Here is a 23660-nt window from a genome sequence, read left to right on the forward strand (position 1 = left end):
AATGTTTTACCCTATTATATTTATCTTACCAGTGTACTTAGGAGTCCTAGTCACTGACCAGGAGCCCACTGCACAGACTCGGAATGAAGAGGGTGCCTGCCCTAAAGGGCACATGAGGATGACTGCAATGACCTTGGACTGGGTGAAGAGTAGCAAAGCAAAGATCAACTTCCCCCCACCTTCCCCACTCCCCATCCATTCCCTGCCCACCCCGACTCTTCATGGTCAAGACTTCTCCGTCGTCCTCCCAAAAACGAACATGTGGATTCTGCAGACTTTGCCACCAGTACATCTACTATAAAGGTAAGGGGATTGGGAGAATCTTTGAGTGGGAGATCATCAACCTGAAAGGGTAAGAAATACTGCTCCTGACATGGACAGCTCCTGCTGTTGTTTCACATTACCTAACCCTGCTGTCCTACTGTTCTTTATTAGTTCTCACCATGGTTCCTCTTTACATCATCTTCTTTTCTTCTCTTCCTATCACCATCTCCCTTCCTGCTTGCCTCCCCCTTTTACTGCACACATCATTTTAAACCACTTTAGGTACCCTCTGCACCCCATCCCAACTCCCAACCTTTCACTAACATCACTCTCTCCTTCAGTTCTTTCCCTGGCTCTAGGAAATCCTAAACCAACTCTGGGTTTCCTTTCACCTCCACCCTCTTCCCAACCTGTACCCCTCACTCCTCCAACTAAACAGGTATTTCCAATTGCACACTCTGGGGATAGATTATGTGCTTGAGAGATGGGGGAGCCAATGTGCTAACTTATACCCTACAGAATGCTTTGTACTCTTAGGGCACAAATAGAAACTTTCAAGCAACTTTGAAAAAGCAATTTATTAGGTGATGAGAAGTCTTAACTTTTTTTCCAATGAGGTTTTTAATAGTTTCCAACATACCTGGAAGGAAAAAAACTGGATCTGCTGATTACAGAATGTCTTTAGGTCTGGGACCAGGTAATTGCATGTATGGAATCAGTGCTGCTGTACATCAGCCATCTACATTCAGGACAGCTGATAGTGGAAAAATAAACTCTGTTGCTGAGTATTGGAGTTACAGCAGCAACACGAACTGTCACTAACATGCACCTGTTTAAATGAGCACTGCTGGAGTCTTTCCCCACAGGCTTCATCTGGGGTGCAAATGTAGGTAAATCTTTGCTTTGGGATGGACTTTCTCTGCCTCTGTGCAGCAGCAGCCCTGCACACAGGACACAGCACAGTCCAGGTTTTCAACATGCCATTCTCTTGACACTGGACCAGGCAGACCTTCCCCTTCTGTGTGCCACCCTTACTTCATTCCACTCCAGCTTGACATCTGGAACCTCCTCTATTGTCTCGGGATCCTTTCTGACTGTCCCCTGAGGGGAAGCCACAAGGATAGGCAATGGGCCTTGCTCCTCACGAAATTCCACCACATGGAGGCTCTTCTCATTTGCCAAGTCCTGGTGGGTTTTCTGTTTGAAGAAGGGAGAAGAAATAAAAAGGATCTGTGGTAAATGTTACCAGGAGAAAGGCTAGCTTACCCTGTTGTTTTGAGTATACTGGTCTATAAATGATATTTATTTGAGATTGACCTGAGAGACAAAGTAGAATGCAGTTTGCCTATGAGGGTTCAAGGTCTCAGTGTTGTAAGCAACACTATTTGCATTTATCTTCTAATAAAATATTTTAGCTACTGTGTATAAAAAGATTGATCAGCAGTAGGTTAGTGGATGGAACAGTTAAGTGAATTGGGCAAATGGTGTCTTTTTTGTTGGTAAATCCAAAGCAGCTTTATACTTCTGGGTGAACTGTTACCATTTCAGGCTTTCTGATTTGCTGGCACTGTAGTCATTCTTAGCAGCATTCCTTTCTGGAACAGATCCTACTATAAACTGTAGTGTCTTTTGTGAAAGTATGAACAAGCAGTGACTAAGTCAACATCCCAGAGGAAGCTGTTATGAAGATGGGGGCGCTGAATAGGAAAATATAAAGTTAAAGCAAACATCCAGTACAACATAGTTCCTCCAGATGGACAGGTAAATGGATGCTAGAAGCTTCTGATACGCATCATATAGTAAGCTTCCCAGTGACACATTACACTTGCCATTTAGTCTCAGTTTACTATAAATCTTGCTAGTTCACCAGTAATGAAGCAGCTGTGCTGCCCAATGCAAACACTTTGAGGTAATAACTATTTCTGTTAGGTTGACTTTCAACCTAACCTTGTTCTGTCAAAAATTGCTTCGTTAAAGTTCTCACTCCCTAGGACATGCATCTGATAAGAACGGAGAACCCACAGCTGCCTTTTCAGCACACTGAAAGAGCTAAATTTAATGACCATCTCTAGGAACAGTGAATCACCAAATGGGTCTCTTGCCTTTCCTCCATTTGTTCTGCCACATACTATCACTCCTGAAAGCTTGTTACAACTAAAAGACAAGCCATGATTTCGCTGTTGCTTAGAACTGCACTGTAAAAACACTGGCAACAGCAGAAGAGAAGAAGCATATTTTCATAAGCTCTATTTAAAATGTTAGTTGATTATTGATTGGGCCACAGGGTCAGAGACTACAGCCTTCTACTGACTGTTTCCCAGTCACCTTAGATAGATTATCACAGAATCATAATGGGAACATACGATTAAGGCATCATCTTTTTCAACTGTCACTGAAAAAACCCCCAGACTAACCCCACCAGTTCGGATCTCTTCTTAAGGTGCTTCCTTGTTGAATGCATTAACATTTCTGATAGCAGTGTCTGACTGGGCAGCTTTAGGTGATGATGATTCCAGAGCGGAAGTATGAAGGACGAGTTAATTCCAGCTCTGCTCTCTGAATTGTAGAATTAATTTATATATTGTTATTTCTGAACCAAAAACTTAAAACTGTGTTTGTCTATGAACTACTACCACATTGATAGTAGTCCACCTTTTGAACTAATGAACAATGGACTACAAGTGTGGATTGTAAAAAGTACCTGGTTTGCCAATCCCTTAAAGAGTGCTTTGGTGAGGTTAAGGATATGAGGGGATCCACACACTTTGGCATACATGTCTGTAATCCCGATGAGTTTGCAGATAGTGATAATAGCTCGGTGACAACGTAGACCATACCCTGAAAAAAACAGTTAGCAAGCAGACCAATGAGAATGTTAGTTAAAAACATGGAGACTTTAACACAACCTCTATCACCACCAGAGACTGGCCTGCTGCAACCTCAAAATGGCATGAAATTACGAGTACTGAAAGCCCTCAGAATCTTCCTTAATGATAAAATAGCACAAATACTGGCATATTACTTCTGACATTCTTCCCAGCCACACTGAAGTCACTTGATTTTTATATTCCTTACATTCTTCACAGCCACACTGAAGTCACTTGATTTTTATATTAAAGATAGGTTACTTAATACATTGCACAATTGCATAGAAAATGTCACCATCAATGGGCCTTTGTACACACAACAAAACTGGCCTTTAAAGCGGCTTAAATGCCCTATTTGTATCGCTTTAGTAGCATTGCTATTTCCACAATCAGCAGAGTATTCTACTTTGAATGACTTTGTTACATAGCAAGGTAAAACCCCTTCGAGGTATTGTAGTTTGCTACCTAACAAAGTTCAACAGTGCACGGGGGTGCTGGAAGCTGACATGCTTGGGGAAGCTCGGGCTTGGCAGGCTTCCAGCACCCCGTGCACCATCCCCACTGCCTTCTCCCACTGCTAGCACACCCAGCCACCCTCCTGCTGCCTTGCTGCTCCTGCAAATACCATCTGTGCACCAAGTTCACTTGGCGATAATACACGGAAGGCCATTCTTACAATCATAAGAAAATTAGGGTTGGAAGGAACCTCATAGGAGGTCATTTAGTCCAACCCCCGTCTCAAAGCAGGACTATCCCCAACTAGATCATCCCACCCACAGCTTTATCTAGCTGGATCTTAAAAACTTCCAAGGATGGAGCTTCCACCACCTCTCTGAGTAACCTGTTTCAGTGCTTCACCACCCTCCTAGTGAGAAAGTTTTTCCTAATATCCAATCTAACTAGGTTGGATATTTTCAAAGTTTCTATTTCCCTTGCTGCAACTTGAGACCACTGCTCCTTGTTCTCTCATCTGCCACCACTGAGAACAGTCTAGCTCCAACCTCTTTGGAACCAGCCTTCAGGTAGTTGAAGACTGCTATTAAGTTGCCTCTCAGTCTGCTCTTCTGTAGACTAAATAAGCCCAGTTCCCTCAGCGTATCTTCAGAAGTCATGTGCCCCAGCCCTCTAACTATTTCCATTATTCTCTGTGGCACTCTCCACAAATTTGTCTACATCCTTTCTGTAGTGTGGGGCCCAAAACTGGGCACAGTACTCTAGATTTGGTCTCACCAGTGCAGAATAGAGGGGAAGATTCACTTCCCTCAATCTGCTGGCAACACAGCTACTAATGCAGCCCAGTATGCTGTTAGCCTTCGTTGCAATAAGGGCACACTTGGCATTTGATTGTTGCTCCTCAGTTCCCTCCCCATTGAGGCCCACCAGAGCCCAAGCTTGTCCATTTTCTGTAAGACTTTTTTATTTTAGCAAGCATTTAGCAGGAGGAGTTAAGCTTTGACTGTTTTTTGGGGGGAACTGTTTTATTATTTTATCCATTTTTATGACTTTATTGTTCCAAGCCACCCTGCACTTTTTGGGGGGAGACTAGCATAGAAATCAAACACATAGACAAACACAAAAATAAAACAAAGGAGCTGCATAAAGACAGAATTTGAACCAACGCTGGACTTAGGAGTTCTCTGAGGATTTCTTCATTAGGATGACAAATCAGTTTGTCTTAAGAAACATCTGCTATACCTTCATTGTGAAATATGCCTGAAAGGTGCTTTCTTTGTTACTTATTAACTGTCAAAGTTTAAAGTTTATATTCTGCAAGCACTGAAAATACTACAAAATAAAGGCAGACTGGATAATTCATAGCACTGTGCGCTGTTTGTCTTTCCTAAAAAGTAAGTCAAAGTCTTCCAAACAGTTAAAAAAAAAAAAAAAAAAAAAAAAAATCACCAAAGCAACAGAAAGCATCACTTCTAGTTAGTGATGAAAAAAAGCTGACCTGCAGGCCCCATATCACAGGCAAGAAGATGGAAATTAGTCTCCTAATACAAGGCTAACCTCAGTAACTGATAGGTGGAAAGGGAGTCTTAGTGTTTACTCTGCTGAGCAGAGATCCTGGAGGCTGTCTGTAAAGCTGGCAGCAGGTTACAAAGGGTGGCATACCAGCTGAGTAAGAAATTATATGCGAGAGAGAAACAAATGTTCAGGGCTAAGACCACAAAGAGAGAGACATCAGAACATGGGAAAAGTATGCAGGATGAAGTGCAAGAGGACCAATCACGCCCTACTAGACTGCTCCCAAGAACCGTACCAGATACTGACTAGCCCCAGCACTAAACCCTGACAAGAGAGAGACGATATAGTGGATGATGGATTAGGAAAAGAAGACACCAAGGAGCTCTGGGACCAGCAACATTCTCCTGATGAAAATTTAACTCCCACCACAAAAAACGGTTTCTGCTTCCATGCTCTTGGATACCACCCGTCATATCTGAATGCATCCAAGATGTGCAAACCTCCACTCTGTCTCCTGTCTTCTAGCAACTAGAGTCGAAGTACTATCTGTCTTATTTTCCTTCTCCAAATCCAGACTGCTACTAGCATGAAGCAGGATGCTGCTGCTCTACTCTCTTCTTGGCCTTTCCCTTGCCCTGTCATTCTCTGCCTCCACCACTTCAGTGCTGCTGTCTGCAACGCTATTCAGCTGCAGCAGCATACGACTGACAGGGCTCTCCAGTGCTGCTTTAGGAGTCTGAGTATAAGGGAAACTGTACTGGCTCTTGCTGGGCAAAGCTATGAGTGGCACATGAGCCCTGGGAGCAGTCTGGGGTCCCAGGATGGTAATATTTTGGCATTTATGTTCAGCTCACGCTAAAAAGAATTTCTTCTCAAGTCCCAGAGAAGAAACCATTACTTCTTAAATTAATGGCTAAATTTGATAGTAATCAGTTCAATTTTTATAGGAGTCAGTGAAGAAATCTCCCTGCATATCCCTGGTGAACAGATGAGTGAGTGAATTATTCCCTGCCGAGTGAACAGCGTTTTGCCCCAGTACGTATTAGAAAGGGCAGAGAAAATATACTAGCAACAGAGGAAAAACAGTCATAATAAAAAGACTGCATGACAGTTACAGAAAGAAGTAAAGACATGCATATTAACTTTCCTTGGCCTATACCTCATATCCCAGATTCTTTGCAAATGTCAAACTTAACAACAATATTGGGCATAAGACACACTTCACTGACAAGGAAGACACATGGAGAATCCAGCAAATTTAACTTGCCCCCTATATTTGGCCACCAGATGTCACATGCTACAGAATGCTGAAAAGAAGGACCTTGAATGGATAGTGGCATTGTCTGGTACAGTGTATGAAAACTGGAAGCGTACAAAGCAATGCCGAGAGGAACAGAGCACAGGAAACCATTGTAGAAAGTGATATAGCAGGAACCATCAGAAGAAAGCATTTTGACATTTCAGTGCTACAGTACTGAAAAATTGGAAGTGAAGCAGATAAAGACTTTGGGGGCTAAGGCTCTTTTTGTAGAAAAGAAATGATTTTACAGAGCTCAGAATTAAGTTGTTTACAATTTAGGGTTATAGAGAAGATTAACTGCCTAAAAGTTATACAAAGGCTAAAAACCGGGCTAAAACACAAGAGATATGCACTGGGGGTAGAAAGGATTTTAAGTTTAAGGAGAATTTACCTTATGCAAAACATCACAGAGCAGGATACAAAAAAGAAAATCAATAAAAAAAAAAGTTCTAAGTAAATGGGTGCTGAGGGGGATGGATGTAAAGAAACAACAAGGTGGGTGCTTAGGGGATAAGTATAAACATGCTGCAAACCTATTTCCATCCCAGAGCAGCACATTGATTGTAATGCATAATTAGAGTGCATCAGCATGAATTGGAAATGTTTTACTAAGACTTGCTATATTTTACTGAAGTTAGTTTTTTTCTTGTTTGGGGTTTTCCTGGTATTAATTTTGCTTTCTAGTTCCCCAAGGAAAACTTGTTTCATGTGACCTAGGTCTATAAATCTTTAAAGGCTGGTGTGATAGATCTAATGAATTTTATTTAAAACCTGCAAAGACAGCTGTTGTAGATTACTCCTCTCTGTGGGCCAGAATTGTTGCTGAATAAATGGAGTAAAAAAATCTATTACAGTACTGCATGCTTTGCTGCTCTAATACTTCCCTTTTTCTTCTGTCCTATAATTGAACCCCCCCCCACCAAAACCTATAACATCTAAAACCATTTGTTCTGCCATTTAAGAAAATATTGATTTTTACATTCTGAGGCAGAATCAAGTTCTAGACAAAGTCACATATGAATGATCTTTGAAAGGTTATTTGTTAGGGTTTTATTCGTTAGGGGCCCAAAACATTCCATTTCTGGTGCTTTGCTTCGCGGCTTTCCTCTTTCTTCAGTCAACGTAGCTTTCTGTAGATTTTTAACAGATGAAATCAGGCAACAGGCTACTGCTCAGAATTTGTTCCTACCATAAGCTTTACAAAAGCACACCATTTGCAAAGCAAAAGCACTCTGGAGATCTGCTCACTTACTATCAACATCACAATATTGTTGCTGAATTGAACAGACTTCCTTTAAAAGCTTAATTTTTCAAGAAGCTTAAATATTACCAAACATATCCACACTCCCAAAATGGAGACAGAAAATACCTATTCAGGGCTCCATCTAAGATGCAAATTTGGTTACAATATAAACTTGAGTGAGTGCTGTCTTGAGCAAAGATTACATTTGCATTCCTTTTTAAATATGGATTTTTTGTTATCTTCTACTGGTTTAGGAGAATTAGTTGATGCAACATTTTGCAGCCACGAAGATAGCTAAGCGAAGGGAAGTAAATTCTCTCATCTTGAAATTCTAAACACACTCAAAACAATAATGGGCTTATATTTTATAAGTTGTATACTAAAACCTCAGAGCTGTTTGTTCTTTGTGAGAGAGTTCTTTACTCTGAGAGAAGCTGTAATAGTGTATGTTATGAGTTTATGAAGCACCTCACCAGGTTTAACACAACAAAGGAAAGACTTCAGCACAAGTAGCTGGAGTGCCATCATCAAGCAGAGAGAATCTTATGTGCCACAAAGGAAGTGGAGTCTGCCTTGCCCTATTTTATTCTCTGACAGAAGGTCTGAAGTGCCTGCATCTCCTCTGTTATTATTATAGTGGTCGGTTAAAGCTAATAATCCAAGCTACAATTAAACCTTCCTCTGCAATGCAGACGTACCCTCAGCTCCTGCAGTTCCACGAGTGGGTGGAGGAAGAATAAGAATCATAGAACTTTAAATATAAGTCTAACTCTGCCAGATGCTATTAGTCAATACTATGGCTGGAAGGCCAGTACAGAGCTGATCTGCAGAGTTACAATATTCTATTTAGCTTTACTTATACATTTGATCTTCAATATTTTAAGTGTTAATTTACAATGATATTTCTGAATGATCCCAAATGGTACTTGGGCAGAACACAGTAATTACTAACATGGATCTTTCATGCAAATTTGTAAGTGCTTCAAGAAATGTGCAGCTTGGTGCAATCAGTTATTAAACTAGCAAGGTAACTGACAGATCAGAATCAATCACAGAATCAGAGAAAAAGTAGGGCTGGATGGGACCTCCAGAGGTCATCTATTTCAACCTCCCGCCAGAGGCAGGATCACCCCTATCCAAACCATCTCCTACAAATCCATTGTCTAACCCATTAATGAAACTACAGTTAACCTGGACATAGCCAAAAGGCACAGCACCCTAACCTGCAACAGCTAAAGTAGGGGGACAGTGGCAGCCAGTGCCTGCTGCTGTGAGGGTTAAAATAGGCTTGAAAGATGCAAGGAAGAGGGCCACACCCCCAATACAAAGGAAGGCAGCCCCTGCCCCCACAGTCTGTACAGATCTGAACATGGGGTAAAATCTCTTCCTGACTCTAAATACGTCAAGTGGTCTGATCCTGAGCAGAGGCACAAAATCTTTTAGCCAGGAACCTCCAGATTGAGTCCCAGCAGGAGCATTGGCACCCCAGGCAAAATCCTCAACCTTGGCTGCAGACAACACCCAGCACTTCTGAGAAAGGCAATCCCACCCCACCCCTAACATACAGCAACAGGAGGAGAAAACAGTTCCTTTCCAGCCCCATGGGGCAGCTAGCAAAACCCAGAAGCACTAGAAGTACCCTTAGTAGAGCACAGCACCGGCACAGCTACTCCTAGATCATCCCTGGCCAATGCTTGTCCAATCTCTTCTTGAATACCTCCAGCAATGGAGCGTTTACAACAGGCTTGTCCAACATATGGCCCGTGGGCCGCCATGTGGCCCACAAAGTAATTTTCTGTGGCACATGGTGCTGCGACGGGAAACGAAAGTAAACATGGTTTATTTTCGTTCCCACCCCTTGTCCCTCCCCCAGCCCCTCAGCAGCTTTCTAATGGCTGCTGAAGGGCTGGGGAAAGGACAAGGTTCCCACACGCACCGCATCAGCTTGATGTTGCTGACGCGGTGCGTGTGGGAAGAGGAGTGCAGACCCGGCCCGTCTCCTCCTGTCCCCAGCACCATGTGGGGAAGCCACCGCTTCCCGGCCTGAACGACTCGCCACTCCCCCCCCCGCAGGTGAGAGGCAGCCCGGCTTGGCCGCCCGGCCCCGGGTTGCTGGCAGAGGCAGAGCAGCATGGGCAGGTGCCTCTTCCCACTGGGCTGTCGGCATTTGCCGCGCCGCGTGGGGCGACCCCGAGCTTGGGTGGAGCCTGTGCTTGCTGTGCCCTGAGGTGCCGCCTGGCCCTGGCCCCGGCTCCCTCCAGCCTGGCGCGGCACAGCGATGAGGACCTGCAGAGGTGGCGCGGTGACTGGGCTTGCCCTCATCATCTGCTTCTGCTGTCTCCTGCCCGGCCAGGGTGCTGCAGGTAGGGCTGGGCCGGGCTGGGCCGGGAAGACGGCGCCTCCCCTGGGGCCGGGCCGGTGACTGTGGGCTCCCAGCACCTGTGTGTGTGTCAGGGGTCCTTGCCTTTCACATGGGAGACTCTTTGCCGTTTTTGGTTGCAAAAGGGAAAATGCGGGCAGAGCAGTTATAGTGTCTTGCTGCATTTGAGAAAGGCAAGTGTAAGTCCTGCTTTCTATTTGTGCTAGAAGCTGCCTCCTTTTTGCCCTCAGCTGTATTTGGGAACTGAGTAATTGATTCTGGGTAGTCCAAGGTGATCCAACATAATACCACATGGCTCCCTGTGTGCTTTTCAGAAAGAAGCAAGTGTGCCCTAACTTTGCTGTCCCTCTGTGCTAGTCGGGAAACTTGTGTCTCCTGCATGACCACACAAGTGCTTGGTATTATTATTTTTTTTTTATATTGTTTTTATTTTGGATTTTAAACCACATTTCCAGACCCATTTCATTGTCACTTCCTGCAACTTCATTGGTGTCAAAGGTCACGTGACATCACTTCCTGATGTGATACCACTTCCTGTGAGGTCTTTGAATATGGCTCCCTGGCCCACTGGGGGGTAAGAAGTTCGTGATCCGGCCCCACATTCAAAAAGGTTGGACACCCCTGCTCTCCAATTTTCCTAGGCAGTCTGTTCCACTGCCTCACTGGTCTAACAGGGAAGTAGTTTTTCCTACTATCCAAACTAAACCTACATTGCTTCAACTTCAAGGCACTGGTCTGTTATCCTGGTCTGTTATCCTGGTCTCTGTACTAAGACAGAAAAAGTGTTCTTGCTCTCTCCTTTATAGCTACCATGACCATACGCCTGGTTTGGCTGGGATGCTCCAGGATTCTGTAGCCTGATCCTAGCTGATTGGTTAAAAGTCCCAGGCCAGAGTCTGGTGGGGAGGCATGGTGCACTGGGCAGGAACTGCTGCTCCTGTGTGGGAGCAAGGATGTGTCACATGTGGATGGGGTAGTGCCTGCTGCTGTCTGCCTGCTTTACTCCTGCACAGGTGCAGTGGTGCCTGCCCAGCCACCTGCCTGGTGCAGCATGCCACTCCACCTCCCTGCTGGACTCCAGAATCCTGGAGTGTCCCGGCCAAACTGGGACATATGGGCACCCTATATATAGCAGGCTTTCAAATAGTTGAAGAGTGCCATCTTGTCCCCTCTTCAGTGACTTTTTTGCAAGCTGAACATGGCTAATTCCTTCAATCTCGCCTTGTACAATTCTCCTCTGGATCTTCTCTAACTTCTCCATGTCCTTTTTAAAATGTGGACCCCAAAGCTGCACCCAGTACTCCAGATGAGGCCTAACCAATGCCAAGTAGAGAGGCACTATCACCTCTTCTATCTTGCACCTAACACTTTTATTGATGCAGCTCAAAAATGTGTTCGCCTTTTATGCAGCTACATCACACTGTAGACTCTTACTGAGTTTGTGATCCACCAAGACTTCTTGATCTTTCTCCACGGTGCTGCCATTCAACCATGTGGAGATCTTTCTCTACAGTGCTGCTAAAACACCCATTTTGTATTTGTGGGGTTTTTTTTTTTATTATTCTTCCCAAATGTGTTGCACTTATCAGCATTGAACTTCATCCTGTTAGCTCCAGCCCAGCTTTTCAGCCTGTCAAGATCCTTCTGAACTGCGCTTCTGATTTTCAGTGAGTTCACAATACTTCCCAGTTTCGTGTCATCTGCAAACTTGCTCAAAGAGCTCTCAATTCTAGCATCCAGATCATAGAATCATAGAAAATGAGGGTTGGAAGGGACCTCAGGAGGTCATCTAGTCCAACCCCTGCTCAAAGCAGGACCATGCCCAACTAGATCATCCCAGCCAAAGCTTTGTCTAGCCAGGTCTTAAAAACCTTCAAGGATGGAGCTTTCCACCACCTCTCTGGGTAACCTGTTCTAAGAAAATTCTTCCTAGTATCTAACCTAAACTTCCCTTGCTACAACTTGAGACCATTGCTCCTTGTTCTGTCATCTGCCACCACTGAGAACAGCCTAGCTCCATTCTCTTTCAAACCTCCCTTCAGGTAGTTGAAGGTTGCTATTAAATCCCCTCTGTTTCCTCTCTAGACTAAATAAGCTCCCTCAGCCTCTTCTCATAAGTCATGTCCCCCAGTAGATCAATAGCTTGTTAATAAACATGTTGAACAACACCGGGCACAGAACAGACCCCTGTGGGACTCTACTCAAAACATCCTACCATTCTGACATGGAGGCATTTCCAATTACCTTTTGCTTGAGGCTACTGAATCAGTTGTCTATCCATGGTTTTGTCTAGCCCACATGTATCCAGTTGCCTTGCTGAATTCCAGATACACTATCTCCACTGCATTTGCTTTGTCTGCACATGTAGTCAAAGAAGCATATCAGGTTTGTTCGGCATGATTTGTTTTTAGTAAATCTATGCTGGCTGCTTTCAGCCTTTCCCCATTTCAGATGTTTGTAAACAGACTCCCTTTGGATATGCTCCAGTAACTTCCAAGTATTGAGGCAAGGGTAACAGGTCTATAATTTTCCAGGTCTCTTGTTCTGCCTTTTTCAAAATAGAAGAACTACATTGGTTCTTTTCCAATCCTCTGGTACCTTGCCTATCTCCCAGCGCTTTCTAAATATTATTGCCAAGTGCTCCAAAATCTCCTCTGCCAGTTATTTCAGTATCTTGGGATGAAGCTCATCAGGTCCTGTTGACTTGTATTCACTCGGATTCATCAAAAGCTCTCTATTTCTTTTGTTGTCTCATCCTGCAGCTTGTCCCCTTCCTTAGCCAGAGAATCCTTATTTGGTGTTTCGTTGCAGCTTAACTTTTTTGTGAAAACAGAGGCAAAGTTGCTGCAAGTAGCTCTGCTTTCTTTGCCTCTTCTGTTCAGAGTTCATCTTGGCTGTTTAACAATGGACCCACAGTGTTCTCGGTCCTGCTTTTCTGGCCAGCTTATAGAACCTCTTCTTGCTGTCCTTATGCTCCCCTCACCAAGTGCAGCTCATTTTTTTTTTGCCTTCCTGATTTTGTTCCTCCGGTTTCTTGCTATTTCTTGGTACACTTCTTGAGTGATCTGCCCATCTTTCCATTGCCTCTATGCTTTCCTTTAGCCTTGGAAGAATCCTAGAAGCTCCCTGTGCAACCACACTGATCTCTTACCTTTCTCCTAGTGCTTCCATTGTGTTGGAACAGTTTCATGTCAGTTTCTTGTTGGATTTCCAATACTGTGCATTTTGGAAGTTTGTAGTCTTCCTTTGCACTTCCAGGGAAGAGGCAGTGGAGGGGGGAAGGAGGCTACGTTTCACCTGAGCCTCCTCTGCGGAGCTTGCAGTCCTCCTCTTCTAGAATGTGGAGCCCAGAACTGCACCCAGTGCTCCTGATGAGGCCTAATCAGTGCAGAGTAGAGAGGTATCATCACCTCCTCTGTCATGCACCTAATACTTCTATTGAAGCATCCCAAAAATCACATTCATCTTTTGTGTGGCTGCATAACAGTGCAGACTTGTATAGAGTCTGATCTACCAAGACTCCCAAATCCTTTTCCACAGAGCTGTCATACAGCCAGGTGTCACCCATTTTGTATTCATTTATTCCTCTCAAGGTGTAGCACCTTGCATTTGTCCACAGTGAACATCAGTCTGTTAGCTCTAGCCCAACTTTCCAATTTGTTGAGATCCTTCTGAATTGCATTTGCATCCTTCAGTGTGTTCACAATCCTTCCTAGTCTTGTATCGTCTGCCAACTTGCTGAAGAAACTTTCTATACCTGTGCTTCCAAACCTTCAATCTTTTCCTCCAAGACAGACACCAGCTTACACTTAGTACAGATGATATGGTCTTGACCTTCTGGGTAGAACATGAACATGGCACATCCCACACAAGTTACAGTTGCTGATCTGGTTTCCACTTATGCCTCCTTTGCTCCCTAGAGCAGTGCTTCTCAACCTTCTTTGTACCAGGACGCATTTGTAAACATTGACTTGCCAGTCCCAACCCAGTGCCCCTCTTCCTGACCCACTGCTCCCCAGTCCCCCCCCGTGTGTGGGGCAGGGGGGCACAAACAGACCCTTGCAGGCTGGAATTCTGCCAGCCTTCAAGGGAAAAGGCACAGTTCCCCATGTTTTTCTTTTTTAAAGGAGAATCCATTTCTAAAGTTTGTTTGTGACCCTTTGACTCACTTCTGTGTCACAGCCAGGGATCCGGGTTTTCTGTTTCCCACAGAAAAATGCAGAAAACCACAGATTTCCTGTTTTTAGCAGAGAAAACATGGATTTTCTCTTTTAGTAGAGAAACCCATGGATTTTCCCCTTTTGCAAAGAACTCTGCAGTCTGGCTAAGTTCCAGCTTGCAACAGCTGTTTGCAAAAAGGGAGGTAAAGCCCCAGCCCTGCCCGGAGGGGCAGGGGGAGGGGGGAGGCAGAGGGGGACGAGCGGAGCCTGCAACTTTTAGTTAGTCATAAGGCCTAGGTCAGACTCGCTTTCCTCCTGAAGCCTGTGAACTGGTAAGTGGGGCTTGCAGGGGGCTGGGGTGGAAGCTGGCTGGGGGCTGAGGGAGCGAGGAGGTGTTGGGGAAATGCATGGAGTGCCTAGCCGGCACCTCCAAGCACGGCTTGCCTTAAAGGCTGCTAGAGCCGCTTAGGTTTCATGTGCTCCAGGCTGGGCACTCCAGCCAGGAGCAGGGAGATGTGGAACCAGCCGGGCACTCAGTATTTTTCACTTTAAGGGGGCAAAGGGGGCTGCCAGTGGGCTTGAGCTCCCTCCCGTGGGGCCACTGTAGCCCCGCAGGCAGGACCCGGCATGGCTGGGAATAGCAGGGCTGTACCAGGATCTCCTTGCCCCCACACTGTGCCTCCTGTGCCTACCACTGCTGAGTGGCAGGGCCCCGTGCTGCTTCCCTCAGTGCAGCCCCACATGCAGCAGGTGCATCGCTGGGGCAGCATGGAGCGAGCAGCCACTAGGTGATCACCAGGCAGCTCCTCTGTCCCTAGCCATGCCGGGTCGCAGGGCGGCAGGGATCTGCCACCCTGCTCCCCTCCCCACGACCCGGTGCAGCCGGAGACAAGAGGAGCCACGCGGGGATCTCCTAGCAGTTGCTTGCTTCACGCTGCCCCAGTGATGCACCTCCTGCACTGAAGGAAGCGGCACAGGGCTCCGTGACTCAGAGCAGCTACAGGCACAGGTGTGGTAGGGGGGACAAGTAGATTCTGGCGTGGCCCCGCTGTTCCCAGTCATGGCAGGTCTTGCCCGCGGGGCTACAGTGGCCCTGTGGGAGGGAAGCAGGGAGGGAGCTCAAGCCCACAGCCTGCCCCCACACAGATCTGGGGGCACGGGTCTCCCTTGCTCTCCAGGAGTGTGCACACCTGCCGGGAACCAGCCCTGCCCCTGCCCGAGTCAGCAGCAGCAGCGGAGCCAGCTCCGTGCTCCTGCTGCAGCTGCCTCCTGTTGGGGACAGGGAGCTTTGGACTTGGGTCCCTGGTCCCATAGCCCTGACAGCTGGGGGCCCCTTCTGGCAGGGCAAGGGGCATAAGCAGGGCTGAGGGGCTGTTGTGGAGGAGAAGTGAGAGACACCAGTAGGGCCAGGGTGGGCTGTGGGGGGCCTTTAATTTGAATCACGGACTTTGGGGTTTTTATCAGAGAATATGCACTTTTTTATCACGGAAAACCAGGATCCCTGGTCACAACCCATGGGTTGAGAAATGTTCTAGAGGACAGCTGGCTATAAAAAACAAAACTGTTGCTTGGCACAGGGGGAAAGCGGCCCCTCCCCTTCACCACCACCAGGCAGTTCTTGGTGCAGCCGCCTGGAGCCCGTGCCATGCTGGGCTGCACTGTGTGTCTGTAACGGCCGCCTCTGGGCTGTCCTGCAGTTGCTCTGCACTATCACCACTGCCACGTTGGACAGCCCAGAGGTGGCAGTGACTGCAGCAGAGACACAGGGCAGCCTCGCACGGGCTTTGGGGACCTATGCCAGGAAACGCCGACAGTGGTTAGGGGAAGGGGCCACTTTTACCCGTCGCTGAGCAGCAGTTTCTCTCCTGCTCTGCCACTGCTGAGCCAAGGCAGGCGAGCCCAGAGCAGATGGGGCTGGGGTTGTGCATGCTGGTCCCTGCCACTACTACGGGGCTGGGACAAGCAGCGGCAGTAGCTGGAAGGAGCTGCCTGCCCCATGGGTTGCCTAGAAAGGCAGTGCAGCTATGTAGCTACCCCAGCCCTGCTGCGTGCCAAGGGGGTGGCAGGACATGTCACGACCCAGCGGTGCCTTGGTGAGGCGGGACCAAGGGACCTGTTGCGGGTTGGACAAATCCCCTCTGTGGGCCGGATCCAGCCAGTGGGCTGTATATTGCCCATCCCTGCACTAAGGGAAGACCTGGGGAATTACAGACCAACACACCTCATTTTGTTACTTTGATAGATACTAAAACAAATTTAACAATCAATTGGTAGGCACCTTGAGAATATTAGGTTGACTAAAACAAAACAAACATCCAACAAATTTGTGATGAACAAGTTATGTCAATTCAATCTAATTTCTTTCTTTGACTTAACTATCTTACTAAAATAGGTGGAAGCAATAGATGCAAATGCGATGTCAGTAAGGCTTCCAACACTGTCCAGCACTGTCATAATCAAAAACCAGGGAGACGTGGACTGGATGAAATCACAAAGTGAGAATAACTGTTATTAGTGGCACACAGTCAACTAGCACAGTATTCCGAGAGGGGCTCCTTTGATGGTCTGTCCCCACCTGGTTCTATTCAGTATTTTCAGTAATGATTGTGATGACAGAAGAAATAGTACACATACAGAACTATTTTCAGTGTATTCTGATTTAATTTCTAAGTACCTTCTATTTAAAAAAAGGAAATAATAATGCAGTAATGGAGACAGAGACCAAGCTCATGGATCTAGGAGTGGTTGCAAGCACTTTGAAGGACAGGACCTGAATGTAAAATTATCTCAACAAACCAGAGGAGTGATCAGAAAGCAACCCAATGAAATTCAATAAAGGTAAGTGTAAAGCACTACCCTGACAAGGGAGAAGTCAAATGCACAAATCCAAAATGGGGAATAACTGGCTAGGCTGCAATACAGCAACAAATGATGCGAGGTTTAGAGTGGACTGCAGACTAGATGCAATGCCAGTGGCAATGTGCACCCCCTGACCAACACGCTCGCTGTTTATGCGATGGGTGGGGGGGCAGGCAGGAGCGCCGGTGTCCACACTGCAAGTGCCGGCCAGGAGTGGGAGTGCCGTGGTGCTCTCAGAAATGCCCACACCCACTTCTGAAAGCGGCTGCAGTGATTGGCCACCTCATGATCAGCTGAGGGAGGACACCCCCCTCCCCCACTAGTTGCTGACTGCTTGATGGGGGGGTGGGGGGGCCATGTGCCTGCCCTGACTAAGGCAGCACCAGTCGCCCATGTGTGATGCTGTTGAAAAGAACAAAAATGTAAGCATTATTCTAGGCACAAAATAAAAATGTGTGTGTAACTTATCCTGCTCTAAGCATGGTCAGTCATGGGTTATCAGATAACATAGAACCATAGAAAATTAGGGTTGGAAGGAACATCTCAGGACATAATGTTTAATACTTAAAAGGAACAGAGGGCAGGGCATTAACAGAACAATAAGCTACTGGAAGATAATTTCTGGAAAAAGCATGAGATGATGAAAAGGCCAGACTTCATTTCCCCTCCTACCAACAAGATTACAAGACAATAATAATCTGAGGAATGAATGCCACTTCTAAGGTGCCCTAGGCAGCTCTTACTTCTGGATAGAGTTTGTAAATGCAGTACTGTTGACCAGACTGGAAGGAAGATATTGAAAAAATGTATTTTTCCATTTCCCATGGGGAGAACCTAATAGTTCCTAATGAGAGCTTTACTTTGGCATTTTACATTAGTAGCAGTATTCTTTTATAAGAATGTAAGTGTTGAGTTCAGTAAGAATACTTCTGGTATTCAGGTATCTGTGCTTTACAATACTGCAAACTTATTTGAGATTTATTTAAGCTACCTGAAAACATTAGGAGGCAAACTGTACTTAGTTATAACCATACAACCTATTAAATTCAGCATGGCTAAACAAGAGGGCAATCTGACTTTACTTATCTGTTGGTTTATGAAGAGTGTCCTAAACATGTTAGGATTTTATTTATTTTATAACTATTAAAAACTTACTCTGAAAATGAAATTGTTTTTAACTTAGAAAAAACAGCATGCTGAAAATTCACACTCATATTGGATGCTAGTAAAACCATATTATCTTAATAATTTTATATATTAGCAATCACCTCATACTAGCAACATGGCAGCACAAGACAGAGACATGATATAGCAACAGTAAATCAAAAGTACATGTCAATGCACCAGACTACTAAAGGTATTGTTAAGACTGTAGAAATTGATAAAATAATTAAACAGTTGAATACAATGAACACTTAAATCTGCAAAAGTATAGCAGGTCTCTGATTCATTGAGAACCAATCATTAAGCAACTTCCCATATGTGTGAAATATAACAATTCTCTTAAAATGCACTAGCATTTAGTTTAATTAGTGACTAATGAAATTGAAATTACATACAAAGAACTATGTCACTGTATTTGTGCTCCTCTTGTATACTCTAATTATATCACCAATTAAGACACTACACAATAAACTATAACTGCACCAGCTGAACAGTGACTTCAGCATTGCTTTCCTAAATCTGGCACCTCCCCAGTAGCTAAATCCATTTTTTGCTTTCCATAATAATCTGGAGGATATTAACCAATCTGCACCTTACAGAAGGTGACTGACAATGTGGCTCAAGCTCCAATGGCAGGGGAGATGTATATAAGCTATGGTAACACAGCAAGATATAATAGGTCATCCACTTGGATGATTTTTGTAATGAAACAGCCTGACTTTTGGAACAGACAGCTACCACCAGGAACAAACATGGACATAGATGTAATGGCTTGGTTCGGTAGATATAATGAAGTGGGGCTCTGGGAAAGGCCATCAAGTACAACCTTTTTTCTTCTAATGTAGAGGGGAGCTTTCAGAAAGATAAGCAATTCCACTGATTTACTTGGTCAGAACTCTGAGATGACCCAGGATGAACATGGGTTGAGGTTTCAAAAAGCACTGAGGTCTCAAGCAAGAGCAGGTTCTTTCAGTAGTGGACAACTTATGGATGTTGATCAGCAGGCAAGAGAAGACCACAAATAACTCTATAGGCAAACAGAAGGCTGTTGTGTAACCTTTAAACAGGTGCGTCTACCCTGTGAGACTGCAGTACACTATTGCAATATCCAAGTTTATTTTAAATCACCTGACTTCAGTTATATGAATCATCCTAGCTGCAGCAGCCCAGAGCTCAAGCACATTCCCTGCCAAAAGCCATGATACTTGGTACTTAACCAGCTGACATCCAGGCAGTCAGAAGCAAAGACTCTAGGTCTGGATAGAATATGTGACTATGATACTATGCAGTCAGGTCTAGGAACTCGACAAGAGGCTCTTCTGTCACTCAAACATGCACTGGTTGGTAGGGAGTGATGAGAATGATCATGACTAATCTCATTTGAGTTAAGCTATCATTGGAGGATCAGGGGAACTGGAAGAAAGATCTGCAAGAGAAAATACATGTTCTTACTATCACTCCAGAAAGCAGGCATCTGGTATGAACCTTAGGTCATACGTCCTTTGAAACAAAAAACTCTCCCAACAAAGGCCTATCAGCTCTATGCTGGACCTTTTTATTTGGACAATCTGCCTATTTAGAAAGCCTGCCAGCCTGTTGGTGAACCATAGGAGATGAAGAGACACTGGAATAATTATGAGTAGTTGGTATCACTTCCAGAGCATGGTATGACAGAGTTGAAAGCAGGCATTTCCTTGCTTGTCTGCCAGTGCAGCTGGGGCCAGTCTCCAAGGCAAAACCCCAGCCTTCCACCATCACATGGAGACAGGCCATGTGGGCAGGGGCTGCTGGGAAATGGGCCGGCCTCTGCCCACCCCTGCTCTACAACAATCCCCTCCCCTGCTGAAACCAGGAAAACAAAGAGGTATGTGGGGATTTCTGCTCTCCAGCATGCTCCATTTTCTCAGGTGTACCACTATCACCATACCCAATCATGAAGATTTAGAAAAAACAAATAACCTGGGAGCAACTGTTACTAGTGCTTAAACTATATGGTTATGGTATGTATATGTGCGAGTAAAATGGTGTATATTGCTTGAATTAGTTCTAATGGTCTGTTCATTTTTAAATCAACTCCTGGTAGAAAATATGCCAAAATTCTAGCCACTATGAGTACAACTCTTTCAAGCTAAATAGTTTGGAGGAGATGCTGAAGAATGTGGGGATAATAAAGATGTAACAGAATGATCACAGTGATATTTGGGGAGACAGTGACTGGAGGCGCAAGGGAGGAAGAGGCAGAAATAGCCAAGGAATAAATAGCAACAAATGGGACCACAGACAGTACTAATTAAACTGTGCAATAAGGACTTAGCAAAGACTGGTATTTTTAATGTAACGGACTGCCTACTGCTAGCAAAACATCATGGACTAATATCAGACTGTATTATTATGAAGAAATTGCACCAAAAGTGGTTCATGTTAGTATACAGGTTTTACCTTTATCCAAGGAATATTAATTATCTGGAGAATACTACTTGGAAGCCTTTTAGTTACCTTTGTGTTTTTTTTTCATCTGGATGGTTGTTTTTTTAAAAGTTGTCGTAATGTCATGATAAACTGAAAAAAAAAAAAAGTGTTACAGTAAAATTCTCCATAGGAATGATTCAGTTCAGCCTGTATAAGGAATACATTCCTTGTCCCTAGTCCTAAAATGAAACTAGTTTTATCTTCTTTTGAAATTTGAAAGAGAAAGGCACGCAGGTACATTTAAAAAAATTATTAAGATAACTCTGCAAATAGTCCTGAACTATTACACAGACAGTATCAAACAACTTTTGGCAAATAAAGAGAATTAATAAGTAGATAATGATCCCACTTGGTTTGAACAAAGCTAACGTCGTACAAACTTACCTCCTTATTGAGGTTTGGTAATTTAAATGACAAAGTCTTTATGCTTAGATTTCCTTCCAAATTTAGGATTTTCCTACAGAACATCCACTGCCCCAGCACCTAGTGAACTCTACTTCAGAAAGATAACAGAACTATCCCCTGTATTTCTTGTTTGGAACTAGCTGTGTACATCTGAATTAACTACAGAGTAATGCAGCAACTCAAGTTATGATGGCTCAACAGAAGAGCCCTGTACTACTCTACAGGGCACTAAAAACTGATTTTTTGCAAGGTCCGAGACTGACCATGGAATACGTTCAAAAGGCGGCTTCCATAGTTTTAGTTTATTGAGAAAAAATGAACGTCATAAAAATTATGGCTGCATAGCAAATGAGGAAATGCAAACATGAAAGTTGTATGTGCAATCAGTAGTGGTCCATTGCTCATATCCATTAGGACAGTCTACATAAACACGTCAGATTGCATAAACTTTTATTTATATACTATATTTTCATTGTCAAAGTACTCCAATATGTTTTATTATAAATCTCTGTGTCTTGTAGAAGATACATATTTCAATGATTTTTTTAGCTCATGTACTATGTACATTCTTCAACTGACAGAACTGAAAGAACAAACAGTTACTGCAAGAATAGGTTAAGATGACAATATACAACATTTTCACTATAATGAATACTTCTTTATATATGATCTGTAGGATTTACTTTATAAGAATGGGTCACTCTGTACGTTGCTTATGCTAACGTAAAGACACGAGTATTGTATATTCTAATGTAAAGGCGCACAGACTGTCTGGCACAGACTTAGTATAACAGCACTAGAAGATACTACACTAGTATCTAAGGGTACCTATACTCAAGCAGCAAGGCTACTCTGACGCACTGTAATTACAGCACATCAGAACAGACTCAATGAATCAAGTCTGCTGGAGCACGGTAATTACCATGTGCTCCAGCAGCCTCCAGCATCTCTGTGCTTAAAAATGGTGATGGGGGCACTGTATCTCAAGCTCTTCAAATAAGCTTTAAAGCACCCCCACCACCATTTTTAAGCGTGGGAATGCTGATACACAAGATGCGTTGGATGTTTTAATTAGAGCAGCTGTGGGATGTTAGTGTACAGGCTGGTGACATCCACGGTTGCAAGTATGGTCTTCTTAGGGAGGTGGTTGATGTTTTGGATATAGTACAGTTTAAATATTTCTGGGTTAAATGTGTTTATGTGAGGATCTGCCTAAGTGCTCTGCTAAGGGGTAAATGGGATATTAAACAAACAATGAACCAACTTGTCTATGTTGACACTAAAGCCCCAATGGATTCAAACTCCACCATCTTGAAAGACTGCTTTTTCTGACACCAGGCAAAGAATTCAGAGCAAGAGAGGACAGGCCGGAAAAGGAGACTGCCAGGGTGGAAACAGATGTCACCTCTGGTTGCCTTTCTGTCACTATAAAAATTTTTATGGTGGCCCAAAGTGAAATAAAAAATTTGGTCACACTCCAAATGCCCACATTTGTGGCTGTGATGAAAGGTAGTAATAATTTGTGTTGCTTTATTGCAGCAGACATCTATTTGCTTATGGTTGGAGAGTGCAGGCAGCCCTGAGCTGCCCTCACTTGCCAGGTGCCTGTTCTGGGGGCTTGCAGGGCCCCAATTCTGCACACACTGGGAATTCCTGGGCAGAATCAGATCCCTCAAGTCCTTGAAGCCCCTGCCCAGCTTTCCCCACTTACCCAGATGTGTCCCTGAGATCTCCAAGGACACGTTCGGGTAAATGAGGCAGGTCAGGTTTCATCCACTTACCCAGATGTGACCCCAAGATCTCTGGGGACACATCTGGGGAAGCAGGGAATGCCAGGCAGGTGCTTTCAGGGGCTGAGAAGCCTAATCCTGCCCAGGAGTTCCCAGGGTGCTCCTCAAGCCCTGGGAGAACACGATGCCCATTATCCTGCAGCATCAATGGACAGGACAATAGGCAACGTGTGTTTCACCCAATGAGGTGGATTGGTTGTGCTAGAACACATCATGGCACAGATGATCTGGTACATTTGATGATGTCTGTTTCTAGTCTTAGAGACAAAGGAAAGACAAAGGCAGGACAAGAGGAGACAGATTCTTGAGAAGGAACAGCAGAGGTTGTTTACCTGTCTGGGATTCTGCTGGGGAGTTAGCCTAGGCATTGTGGCTTGCTGTATTGCTGTTGACTAATAAATTCTGTTTTTGTTTTAGAAGCACTCCCTGCTTTACTGCATGTAACTTCAGGTGCACTCCATCCCCTTGAAGGGGGATAAGCCAGAAGATAGTTCCCGAGGGGAGAGGGGCTTACATAACTAGGCAGGCCAGGTCTCAGAATCCAAGGAGCCATGGGGCTCAGCTTCTCTAACAGCTATGTCTGGGCTGGCTTCAAGGGGTACTCCAAGGCTGGAGTCCCACACTAAGGCTCCTCTAGGAATCTGAGAAAGAAGCATGGATGTCCCAGTGGTGAAATAAGATCTAATCCTCATCTTCTATGTATTTCTATGGGAGGGAGAGACAGTGAAAGGAAATAGCTCTTTTAGTGTTTAGGGAACAGTGCCCTGTATTATGAAACTGCAACATGACTT

The 23660-nt window shown here is 44.7% G+C and overlaps 1 protein-coding gene across 1 annotated transcript in view; it reads right to left on the reverse strand.

Annotated features, from left to right (window-relative positions):
- Positions 1 to 836: 836 nt before the first annotated feature.
- MRPS5 (mitochondrial ribosomal protein S5) overlaps positions 837 to 23660 on the reverse strand; it is a 114088-nt gene continuing 91264 nt past the window's right edge. Inside the window, exons 9-11 of the mRNA XM_006027957.3 lie at positions 20702 to 20764; positions 2966 to 3102; positions 837 to 1461 (exon numbers count right to left, since the gene is read on the reverse strand). Of these exons, the coding sequence (XP_006028019.1) occupies positions 1237 to 1461; positions 2966 to 3102; positions 20702 to 20764 (425 nt within the window). The 3' untranslated portion in view covers positions 837 to 1236. The remainder of the gene's footprint in view (positions 1462 to 2965; positions 3103 to 20701; positions 20765 to 23660) is intronic.

This window comes from Alligator sinensis, unplaced genomic scaffold (assembly GCF_000455745.1).
Source record: "Alligator sinensis unplaced genomic scaffold, ASM45574v1 scaffold239_2, whole genome shotgun sequence".
Lineage (NCBI taxonomy): Eukaryota > Metazoa > Chordata > Crocodylia > Alligatoridae > Alligator > Alligator sinensis.